Source organism: Populus nigra, chromosome 8 (assembly GCF_951802175.1).
Source record: "Populus nigra chromosome 8, ddPopNigr1.1, whole genome shotgun sequence".
Taxonomy (NCBI): Eukaryota; Viridiplantae; Streptophyta; class Magnoliopsida; order Malpighiales; family Salicaceae; genus Populus; species Populus nigra.
In genome coordinates, this window is record NC_084859.1 from 20555362 (window position 1) to 20567988 (window position 12627).

The 12627-nt window shown below is 35.2% G+C and overlaps 2 protein-coding genes across 7 annotated transcripts; both read right to left on the minus strand.

The window, feature by feature from the left end:
* Positions 1-2339: 2339 nt before the first annotated feature.
* On the minus strand, positions 2340-3742 carry LOC133701161 (extensin-2-like). Its single transcript, XM_062124989.1, has one exon. The coding sequence runs from the start codon at positions 3727-3729 to the stop codon at positions 2587-2589; it is 1143 nt and encodes a 380-aa protein (XP_061980973.1). The 5' UTR covers positions 3730-3742; the 3' UTR covers positions 2340-2586.
* Positions 3743-5799: 2057 nt separating this feature from the next.
* LOC133700386 (E3 ubiquitin-protein ligase BIG BROTHER-like) lies at positions 5800-9971 on the minus strand. Of its 6 annotated transcripts, none has more exons than XM_062123900.1 (9): positions 9847-9971; positions 9026-9126; positions 8797-8951; positions 8337-8577; positions 8006-8040; positions 7650-7694; positions 6948-7075; positions 6180-6288; positions 5800-6087 (listed from the first exon to the last, which is right to left on the minus strand). In XM_062123900.1, exons 3-9 carry the CDS (start codon positions 8935-8937, stop codon positions 6037-6039), a joined length of 750 nt encoding a protein of 249 aa, XP_061979884.1. In that variant the 5' UTR covers positions 8938-8951; positions 9026-9126; positions 9847-9971; the 3' UTR covers positions 5800-6036. The 6 variants fall into 6 exon arrangements, with proteins under 6 accessions (XP_061979884.1, XP_061979882.1, XP_061979880.1 ...); XM_062123898.1 differs by lacking the exon at positions 9847-9971 and adding an exon at positions 9599-9840 and having other exon boundaries at positions 8797-8946; XM_062123896.1 differs by lacking the exon at positions 9847-9971 and adding an exon at positions 9599-9840.
* Between the last annotated feature and the right edge of the window lie 2656 nt (positions 9972-12627).

Below are 12627 nucleotides of genomic sequence, written 5' to 3' on the forward strand. Positions count from 1 at the left end.
AGACAAGAGAAAACAAATAGAGGGGAAGAAACCGAAGACAGAAGGAGAACTCCAGCAACAAGCATCCACACCATTCTTCGCGCAAACTCCAGCAACTAACTCCGGTAACAGGTAAGCTTTCATTGTTTCCCCTCTCTTGCAGTTTAATTACATAGATACTATGTCAGACGTGTGTGGACAATTCACGTATGCTTGGAGATGACTTAGCCGAGTTACTAGTTGAACCAGTAACCGGGGCGGGTTGGCTGGATCCGGGCCCAATAAAAAAAAGAAAAGAGAAAGAAGAGTGGGTCTGGTCTGGGCCTTAGGCCCAGCCAGCCCAGTCCATATTTTCTAAGGGTGTGTTTGGCCAAACACACCCTTACGCCTTGGCCCTAATTTTTATGTCCATTCTAGTTTGATATTTGGCCAAACAAGCCCCCTTTTTATATCAAAAAATTTCAAAAATATTTGGCGATCTTCGTTGATTTATTTGTGGGCCCCTCACACTTTGTCTTATGTTTTTCTTTGTGTTTTGTATTTTTTTCTCCTATGTGCTTAATTTGTGGACCATTACTATTAAATGTAAAATTCATTGTGCAACGTTTCTTTTATTTTAGTCTACAAAGGGTAAAATAAAAAATATAATAAAGGGTAAGCAAAAAGAAAATGGCGTAGAAAAATTCTTCTTCAAATTTATTTTTTTGTGAAATTATTCACTTACGTCAGTGTCAGGCATATCGTAATTTTTATAGGTTTGTGCAATATTTATCAATACTAGAGTTGAAAATATTCATAGGAATTATTTACTGACGCCAAAGTTGGGAACATGATAGGAAGAACAAAAAAAAAGGGAGAACAAATTCTTAGCAATTTTAGCCAAAAAAAGAATGCAATCTACCTCAGGTAGGATGCTTAAGGGGTGATAGTATCTTTCCTTTCACGTAACTAATCCCGTACTATGGAATCTCTATTGACTAGTTAGGGTTTCTAGTGACCGTAATATTAGGTGGCGACTCCTTGAACTAATACCTTTCCCCTTAAAGAACAAGATGTCGTATATATGTTCCTTTTCCAATCAAGAATATTTTTAATCGGCCGTTGCGATGTTTGAGTGTGACAACAGAAATAAAAAAAAAGTAATGAAAACCATCAGAGAAAAAAATAGGAGCAGGGCCTTAGACATCACTAAATATTAAATCAAGTGGAGCAGTAGTTTTGTGACTCGTAGGTCTTAATGATAGATGTAACGGTGTACCTAGCGGAAAAGCTTAACATTGAAAAAGTGAACATTTAGAGGTAAAAGCAAGATTATTATTGGAAACTAAAAAAATTAAAAACACATGAAGTAAGATATTCTAATCGACGATGCCAAATATCAATAAAAATAGAGACGCAAGGAGACCAATAAGCTTAAGGAATGGACATGGCAGAAGACTCGGACAAAACATAGAGACCATCATCACTCTAACTAAAAAGGAGCATTGCTTTGGTGGTGAGATCCTTAACATAAAGCACAACCACGTGAAATTCACAATAGATATTATTATCACGATAAAATTTTAGAACAGAAAGTAATGGCTTTGTAATATGAGGTATATGAAGAGCATTAGATAAGGTAAAAATGCGTTGTGGGGTATGTAACGTAGTATGCCTAATATTATATATGGAAAGGCCTTTATCATCACCAACATGCAAATGATTATTACCAGGATAGGGTTCAGACCTGGTCAGAGTCGCAAGATCAAGTTTAATGTATTAAGGCTTTGATACCAAGTTAAGAAGAATAAGATGCTTAATTTATTAGTTAACCAAATTTTTCTATTTATATATATAGGGCAGTGTACAATAATTAATGTAGATATTACAACATAAGATTAAGCTTATTAATATTTCCTAAATATATACATCCTATATCTTGTAATTTCCTAAAATAAGGATAATGAGTGTTCTTTTAGATAAAAAAAATGATGTGATATGAAAATAATGTTAAAATTGAAAAATATGAGATGAATTATCTACTTTTTATTTTTTATTAATAAAAGCATAAATACAATTCAACAACATTGGACATGGCTTACTAAGATGCATGCATGCATGCTTAATGAGATCATAATTTAGAGAAATTAAAAGGTGGGACATGAATATATTATCTTCAAATATTTTATTCTGGCTACTCTTTTAAACATTCCAACAATTATGACTTGCGAGTTTTATATATTTAGAGGTCTAATTGGGTTTGTGACTAGGGCTTTGACTTGCCTAGCTCATGCAAGGAGAAAGTTGGCGTGCATTTCCTTATAATCAAACAAATAAGAGAATCTAATTCAAGCAGAAAGCAAGATGAACTCATAAAGACATAACAAATATATAATTCTCTTTGGAATTATAATTACTACCATTACAATTACATTACATTGTAACAAGATGAAACAAAAACAATGATTTTACCATGGACCTTCACTCTATCAAGATCCTTATTGTACAAAAAAAAAATACATTCATTCAAGATCCTTGTCTTCATTTTGGAAATTTGTTTGTAAATGATATAGAGAAAAGTACGTTATTGTTGCGTGTATATTTATCTCAAGTTGATTCAAATGAAGCTTAATAGTATGAAGGAGGTGGGGAATGAGTTGGAGGTGGTGGAGACTTATAATAGTAGGGAGGGGGAGGTGAGGAAGATGGTGGAGGTGGAGACTTGTAGATGTATGGAGGAGGGGGAGACTTCTTTGGAGGTGGAGGTGAAGAGTAGTGATATGGAGGTGGCGGGGAGGGAGACTTATAAATGTATGGAGGAGGAGGAGATTTCTTTGGCGGGGAAGGTGAAGAGTAGTGGTATGGAGGTGGCGGGGAGGGAGATGGTGGAGGTGGAGACTTATATACGTATAGAGGAGGAGGTGATTTCTTTGGCGAGGGAGGTGAAGAGTAGTGGTATGGAGGTGGCGAGGAGGGAGATGGTGGAGGCGGAGACTTGTATACATACGGAGGTGCAGGAGACTTCTTTGGTGGAGGAGGTGAAGAGTAGTGGTATGGAGGTGGCGGGGAGGGAGATGGTGGAGGCGGAGACTTGTATACATACGGAGGTGCAGGAGACTTCTTTGGAGGTGGAGGTGGAGGTGAAGAGTAGTGGTATGGAGGTGGCGGGGAGGGAGATGGTGGAGGCGGAGACTTGTATACATACGGGGGTGGGGGAGACTTCTTTGGAGGTGGAGGTGGAGGTGAAGAGTAGTGGTACGGAGGTGGCGGGGGAGGCGGAGACTTGTATACATACGGGGTTGGGGGAGACTTCTTTGGAGGTGGAGGTGAAGAGTAGTGGTACGGAGGTGGCGGGGAGGGAGATGGTGGAGGCGGAGACTTATATATATACGGGGGTAGGGGAGACTTCTTTGGCGGGGGAGGTGAAGAGTAGTGGTATGGAGGTGGCGGGGAGGGAGATGGTGGAGGTGGAGACTTATATACGTATAGAGGTGGGGGAGACTTTTTTGGCGGGGGAGGTGAAGAGTAGTGGTACGGAGGTGGCGGGGAGGGAGATGGTGGAGGTGGAGATTTATAGATATAAGGAGGGGGAGGAGACATTTTTGGAGGGGGAGGAGACAAGTAGTGATATGGAGGAGGTGAAGATTTTAATGGTGAAGGTGGTGATTTGTAGTAGTAAGGCTCATAAGCAGCCACTCTAGTGGCTACCAAGCAAAATGCCAGAGCGAAAATCATTTGAGACAAGAGTCCCGGTTGCCCTCGTTTTCCCATCCTTAGAATCACTTCTTTTGTGTTTGCATGGTAACCACGGATGCTAGCCCTATTTATAGTGAACTCTCCAATCATTAATATCAAAGATATTGTTAAATAATTATCATTATATCCTTGATTAAGCTTTAAAATATTATTTTAAATCCGCTCCAAATATAAATTTCCTATTGTTTAATGTCTTTTGTCAAACTTCTTTTTGCTGTGTCCCCACAATCTCAATCAAGTGCATAACAAACTTTGAAAATTCCAGCTTGAGGGAGTTGGTGAGGTGCTCTATTGCTGTTCTGGAACTGCACGTCCTTTGTAGCATGTACTTCCAAGTCAAAATTTCCAAATCTGATCACGTTAGAAAGTGGGTGTCTTCTAACATAGGTTTGGCAAATTCTTGCAAATGGCTTATGATCAACATGCAGTAAGGAGTTATGTGGAAGGTAGGTGAAGCTCCAAGTAACATATTTGGATACATAAATCTTGGTGTCGGTGAAATAAACAAACAAGAACAATAAATAAGTTACTGCCCCATACAATTCAAGACTATATAATATAGTATTCATCCATACTCTATTTGAGGTTACAGAGATGACAATGTCGAGGTTTAATCGAGTAGAAATCTTTCTAATTCAACATGGAATGAACTAATATAATCATTAATTCTCACCTAACTTTGAATAGTCTATATATATATATATATATACATCCCCAGTTAATATATATTCTCCAATGTAGGATCAGAAATTGAAAGGAACGTATTATAAAGTGTTCATTCTTGTATTTGTGGAAAAAAGATGAGAAGATGACAACTATTGTAAATCTAGTTTATTTTAATTCCACTTGAAATGTGAAGTTATTCGTTTGACGTTTCTGCAAAATCCTTGGCAGCTACAAAAGTCTTTGGTGAAAAAGACATGCTTGGACGACTTAGGAAGCATCACATTTTGATTTAATAGAAATTTAATGACAGAGTTGGGGGCAATTTATATGCATGCACCTTATCAATTATAATTCTACTCCCTTTAGTGCTAACAAGATGCATGTGTTCGTAAAATCCAAATCATTTTTGATTTTCTGAAATCAAATTTGCAATATCGATTGCATGATTTGTCCAACATAATGCAGTTGATAGATATCGTGTCTTGGTAGAGACACAGAGTACTTCTTTTGTTTTCTATCATCTAGGAAGGGTTAAGTTGGTGACTTGATGTTAGATTGATAAGCCTACGTGTTCGTCGTATTATTTATATAAAATAAATCTCTTTAAAACAGTTTTAAAATAAATTTTTGTAATTGAGAGACATGTTCCTCTTTGTCTCCATCCCTTTTTGTCGTAATCTTTTGTGACCTTGTATAACCAATTATACATGATCATTTGCTAAACAGGCTGATTTTCTTTTCATTGAAATGGTTCGTAGTATTCTCATGCAAGTTTTCATGTATTAAAGTATTTAGATATTTCTCACACCAATTCTTATGCTATTCAATCTTATCTTAATAAAACTAACATAATTTAGTGCAAATTGTTTGACAAAGAAACAATTATAGAGCATCTTTAATTGCACGAAGAAATAAGTACATAATAAGAACAAAGACTTGGAGAATTCGGTGCCTGATTCTTCACCAAATTATTTGGCTCTCTTCTCTGAAAGACAAGATGATCTTTGTCAAAATACTTGACTTATCCACATAGTAAAGTATTGATCGAATCCATACAGCAGCTTCTGGAGAGTCAATAGCTAATGTGAATCCGTCTTGTATAGTCAACCGATAATTGTCCAAAAACTGGCTTGGATTGCTAGCATCAAGCAGCTATGAGCTCAATAACGGTGCAAAAAAGAAATCTCTTATCAATGCACCGGGACCATAGTTATAAGACTTACTTGGTCCATGATTTGATCCAAAACTCGAGTCACAAAGTTGAGAGGCAGATCTACGGATAAACAAGTTGATCTAGGTCCAGTAGGATTTTTTTAATAAAAACATGTTTTATATAAAAAATCTGAAGCGACATCATTGACTAGAGCTCACCTAGGTTTTTCACAGGTCAACCCTCGACTTGAGTAGCATTACACAGTATGCTAAGAACACCATGTGATTGGATTGATCATAAAAACACAATAAAATCCCCTGCACCTCTACTCGACATTTTTGTGTAAAGTTTATAATCTGATTTATTACAAAACTAATATTATTCCTTTCTATAGAAAATGAAAAATTGATACAGACAACTGTGTGATCAAGAAAAATAGTCAAACTCGAGAAACATTGAAAAATGAGAAAGTTTCCTTCTTTATGTCCACCAGTCATTATACCTTAATGTTTTGATGCATCACCAAAAACCTCTGAGTAGCAGATGGGGCAGGCCTGTTAGATAGATGGTCATCAGCTTTTTGAAGAACATGAAGAAAAACCACAAAACTTGTTCTCGAGTTTCTTGTAAAATCTCAACAGCTTACCTTATTGATGCTAAGCCATCTGGTCCCGCAACCAGCATGGTAAATATGTTTGCATGGTAGAGTGATCTGACGATCACCTCGCTTATATTCCATTTGGCAAATGACACACCTGTATCCAACAAAAATGCTTAGACTGTAAAGAAACAGAGAGAAGATGAACATTTTTTTGACAAAAAAAAAATTCGAATTCATCTGGACACACTTGGATAAGCACATTTATGCTTGCAACTTTGTATAGTGCTATCTCAATGCCTACAGAAAACACGGTGAAGCTAGAGTCCATAAAATCAAATTTCCACTAACATAGGTAAATAAAGAAAAACTTTCACCAGTTAAACTAGGAAAAGCTCAATGCCTGTCCTCCATGAGACATTTAATTAAGGACGAAATTAATAGCACTCTGGATTGCAAACTAGAGGACGATAGAAGGTAATAAGTGAAAATTATGTCAAAATTCTCACTTCATTCATGAAATTGAAAAACGCAACTAACCATAACAGGGAATCACTGCTTATAACATCCCTGCATCTCATTCATCAATTAATTAATCAATCTGAATAATCTTATGGATTTAGTACAGCAAAACTAAGCTAATGAAACAAAACAGAGCAAACAAGGCTAGAACATGAACACTTTATTGATTGAAAACAATTTGCACAGAATCCAGGTCCGGCAGACATGACAGTTGTAAGAAAAATAGATGACCAGACAACCAACCACATGCCATAAATAAAAATGTTCAATCATAAACAACAGATCCAATGGTACCTCTCACTTCTTGATTTCCTCCTTGAGAAGAAGCTGCGCTTGTATTTTGAGGTTGGAAGCAGAGAAATTTGTTCTTGAGAAAGACCTCGATTTTGAGTTCCAACTGTCTCGCCTAATTCAAGTAATTCCTGGATGGGAAGGATTTGATTAATAATATTTGTATAGAAATACATGCAAGTAGAGTGTTGTCAACCAAACACAACATGTCCAGAGGAGCAGAGAGAGTTCCAATTGTCAAGATTTTCTATGACTTTGGAGGTTTGTACAGTTTAATAATTCTGAACAAAGGAAATTTAACACACAAGAATTAATGGGAGTGTAGCAGGAGATGGATCTCTATTTCATCTCAGTGATACAAATCAGATTTTCTAGCAGCTAATGAAGTCATGGTGTTAGCTTGGATGAAGGTTCAAGGGTTAACAACATGATCAACTTATGATGATATTAATACATTTGATGTTGGAATCCCATAATATGGGCTTCAGCTCAACCACAAGTTTGCACACAGGAGCTATATTATACCACAGAATTTGAATTACAATACAATGTTCACCAGCGAAGAAATTATATCAAGCTAAAATTATCTGAGAAACTGATCCAGTAATTTGTGTTCATAGATTTTCTTATGCTGCACATGGATGCTATTCCATCATGCCTGTGTAAGTAGATTTCATTTTCAGGGATAGAAATTTATGCTCTAACCTCGTAAGTCATATTGTCAGGATCAACATGGTCTTGCCAAATAGCCTGCATTGGACACAGAAAATAACAGTACAGTTATTTCACACGGGTACAACTAGACAATATATTTAGGGGGCGAAAGGATACCATACAGTGTATATTAACAGCACTAATATCTTATATCAACGAAGGTATTATGCAAGAGTCTCTTTGAGCACGATTGCTTATCGATACTATCTAATGCTACAACATGCAGACACATTGCAGGTGAAAGCATTAAATGTTGAATTTAAGGACTTCATTGGTCTGTATGAAACTATAAGCAAATGATACAAATTAGTAAAATTTAAAGGATTAAATATCAGAAGTTACCACACCTGATAATCCTGAACATTATGATGTCTGCGCAAACCTAGACAAAAGAACATAAAAAAGCTAAGAAAAAGCTGCCCATATCACAAATAGTGTATAGGTGAAAAGAAGATATCACACTGTGCAAAAGGCATGACACAACTCAAGTCAACAGAACATTAATCCCATGACTAACTGAGCTTAAATGTTAAACCTCAGAACAAAGTATTCATGAACAAATTTTCTATGTAATTCATATATGAAAAGGCAATTATCTTGCATCTAATAATAGGGGCGAACAAATATTAATTGGACTATTTGTTGGGAACATACTACAATATAGAACTCAGAACTTACATTCTACAGGGTCATCATGAGAAGACCTGTTTTCATTTACTTCCCATTCAGTATTTACTCTAGAAGTCCGTTCATTAGTCGCTGTAGAAGAATTCTCCAAGGGCGGCCTTCTATATTCTTCATTTCGTAGTCCATGATTGTGGACCTCATAGACATAAGCAGGGTCATAATATGAAGCGCTCCCTGGTGGGGATAAGCCAAACTTGTAGAAATTTGCATTCATCGAGGGGTATACACTATCCTGCAAATCCAAGAAAGAAATATTCATTTGTACAAGAACAAAACCACAACCCACTTGTTGCTTCATTATCTATACATTGAAAAATAAAATAAAGATAACAGAACCAGAAAACAAACCTCTATCTGATTCGCCAATAATTTGCATCATATGGATCTAAATATTGTTGAAAGCATATATTATTCTAACTGGATAATTACAAAGTACACGAATAAAAGATACCTGAACATGGGAAGCTCCATTGAAAATGAAATTCACATGGTCATACGTGAGACCTTCGAAATATTCAATAAAACTTCCAGCTGAATTATATGGGTAGCTAGCATTCATGTAATGACCATCCATGAGTGTATTCCAATTCATTTCAAACCACTAATCTGTCACACAAATAAGCACTAATATGAAACCAGAATTAAGTTTAGCAAAAATAACAGATGAAATAGAAAACAACCTGCTCTCCTAAAGTTTCAAACTTGGAACTTTCACTCTCAAAACCAAAACTTTTGCATCAATAAACTGTCCTCTAATCACTTTCTAACCATCTCACAACTCCTACAGAATAAGTCAGCAAATTAGCATAAAATTTGATAGCACAAGATAAATCAAGCAATGAAATAAGAAATGCTTGCATATTCAAAACATCTTAAAGAAAAAGATCCCAACTTGTTGAAAATGGCTTCAAATAAAGCCAAGATTAACCGAGAGAAACATCAAAAGATGAGAGAAACAGAACAAAATAGCTCACTTCAGCCATAACTTGTCCTTGCTACAAAAAAAAGCCAAGAACCCATTTCCATTAAGCATCTAAATCAGATGCTAGTGATCTCTAATTACCTCTATCAACTCAAAAGGAACAAACTTTTTCACATTTCTTGCCAAATCAAGAACCTTCTCACCTATCTTCACTACTACAGGGTTTTGATCTCTAAAACAACTGCTTTTTTAAAGTGATTTCTTGATCTCTAAAAAAGAAAGAACCTACATTGTAAAAATAAAACAAGAAAATCAAGAATTTATGTGATACCTGATTACTCAAGAATTGAAGAATCCAAGAAAATGCGGGAGAGGAATGTGAAACAAATGGATCAGGTGATGAAGACAAGAATATATACCTCTCTCTATATATATATTATCAGCAATAAAGAAAGAGATGGAGAATCTGATTCTTACTAGCAGTAAAAAAGAAAGGAAAGAAGAAAGAACCGACAGACATTGATAGGTGATGGCTTTTAGAAGAAGAGGGGGAGGCAGGCTAGAGATAAAGATACTCACTTTCCTTTGTCCTCTCTGTTTTTCTCTGTTCTTAGAGGAAGTGTGAGTGAATGTGGGCTGTGCGAGCGTCGTGGCTCCCTTATTGGAGCGTTGCGCTTTTCTTACTGAATTACTGTTTAGCCATTTGACGCGAAGCCATAGTAGTATTATATATAGTACATTAGCAACTAGAAAACAGATTAATGACAGAAAAGAAATACGTATAACCCTAAGTTGTAGTTTTACCGTTGAAGAGAAAACTCTATTGTGTTATGTTTTTTTAAGTTTAAAAATTAACCTAAATAAATTAAAAAAATAAATAAATAAATAAATTAAGAAAAACAAAATCAATATTTGATTTTCAAAATAGAATAGGAAAAGAAATAAAATCACCATAAAACAAATATTTTTCTAAACTAAATAGAAATAGTAATAACTAAAAAACATATTTCTTTTTATAAAAAATCATCTTGTATTAGTCTATTTGGATAGGAAAGAACTCACCCTCGAGTTTTGGTCATCACATTGTCATTGTTGTTAACTCATGAGTGTTTTTTTTCTTCTAAAAAGAAGCCTCTTTATTTTCTTCTATTTAAACATATTCTGTTTTGCAACCTTTTTCCATGGTTGTTTTGTATCATATAATAATGCAAAAATAATTTGAGATTAGAATACACAACAAGCAATAACTTAAAATTATTAAACTTTGATATCAACATCACCTGATGCATGCATAAACATAAACATTAAAACAATAACAAGAGTTAAAAAAGAGCCAAAATAGAGTAGAACATAAAAATTATAATTTATAATTTTATTGCTTGAAATAAAAGTCTATAATGTGTTGTTTTTTTTAAGGTTTATAACTCTTTAAATAAGTTTAAAAACTAACTCAAACAAGTTAGGAAACCTAAAAATAAAATAAAAAAATAAAATTCCTAAACAAATTAAGAGAATTAAAATTATCAATGAAATAAAATCGCTATGAAAAAAATATTTTTCTAAACTAAATTAAAAATAATAATAATTAAAACTTTAATTATTATTATTTTTTAAATCCTCCTGCATCACCATTATCATTTGCTAACCTTCCTCATTACCATCGCTTTTTTTTTTTATCAATTTCATTAATTAGATATATGAGTCATTTATCTAATCATTAGATTATACACTATTGTTTAACTTAATTTAAATCAATTCACTAGATTTATAAGTCAAGTTTAATGACTATACAAAATTCATATGTGTATGAGCCAACACCTAAAACATACTAAGCTAGTATATATATATTAACTTGCAATGTTATCAAGATCAACAAATTAAAACCAATTCACCATCATATATTGACTGAGCTCAGTGAAATTTCATCTTATTTTATATAGTTCAAACATCAAATTACTATAGCATATATTAACATGACGTACAATCATTTAAAGCATGGTGCGCCGACTTAAATTATTGTTCTTACATGGCCATGTCCCTTTTTTACCCTCTTTGCAAATCACTTGAAAGGTTCTCCTCCTTAGGTTCATGCATCCACCACCATAAATAGTAAATACTTCAATTCCAAAATGGAATTGTTAGAACTAAAAAAGTTACCACTTGCCAGGGATTGCCTGCAGTTGTTAAGGAGGCTAGTAAACATTGAGCCAATGGACCCAGTATTTGTTGGAACATGATTTGGGGTGGCTCTGAGTGGTTAGCTTGTGTTATAGAAAATGGACCTCATGTGATATATGGTTAAAGGAAGATCACCAGACCATCTGATTCTCTCAGGAGGAAGTTGGTGTCAGTTAAGGTTGGTTGGCTGGTTTAGGAATCAATCTCCAAAACACACATTCATTAAAGATATAAAATATTTGCCTTAGCTGGAATGATATCCGTCGTCTGCTAAGCAAAATTATGCAATGGGGCCCGTTGTGCTTAAAGCTTCCTCAAGGTAGGGCACAGTTGAGGTTTTGATGACATGGAAAGGATCAAAATCATGAAGTAAAGTTTGGAATTTCCTCGACGGGGGGTCTACAATGTGTTCTGCCATGGACCCCATGGAAGAAGAACTCTCATGTGCTTGAGAGAATCCATGCTTATTGATTAGGGTTGGTGAGAAATTATCCAAAAAACTGTAGAGAAGTTCTTGTAACAAGTATGGATAGAGTGGTTAGGTCCGCAACAATATGGGGCAAACTTGAATGGGATTTTTACTTACACCTTCCACCCTTAATTTCTCTAATTTGTTCATCCACCTTAAAGTATGATTTTTCTAATAAGAAATGCAGGTAGGTGGAGAATTTTTGAGGACTAAATGAGAATGGTTGCCCTAAACCAGCTTGATAGGTGAATGGTTCGAACAAAGGCCAATAAACGGATCCTTTTTAGGTAAAATGTCTCAACAAATTTGTTAAAAGAGTTTTTATTTGGGTTGAAAGGATAGGTGCCAAGGCTACATTCCCAGCTTGGCCTAGCCTGTAATTTGATCCTTCTAATGGCTCACCAGAGTGGGCATGAAGGATAAATGTCAACTAGATCAGCAGTTAAACCAGGAAAAGTGCGTTGATGACATTAAGTATGTGTGGTTTAAAGGAAAATAGGTAAGAGACAAAATCACTGGAGCAAAAAGGCAATCAAGATGGTGCAGAGAAGTAAAAAGGAAAAGGTGAAAATTGCATTTTGTGTTCATCATCTTGATAGTAAAAATTGGTACTCTTTGCGACTCTGGAATCGACCTAGAAAAAACCTAAAACGAATTGGTTTTCGTGAAAAAAGAAGAGTTGACTTGGCTCGAGCTAAACTCTAGATCAACGA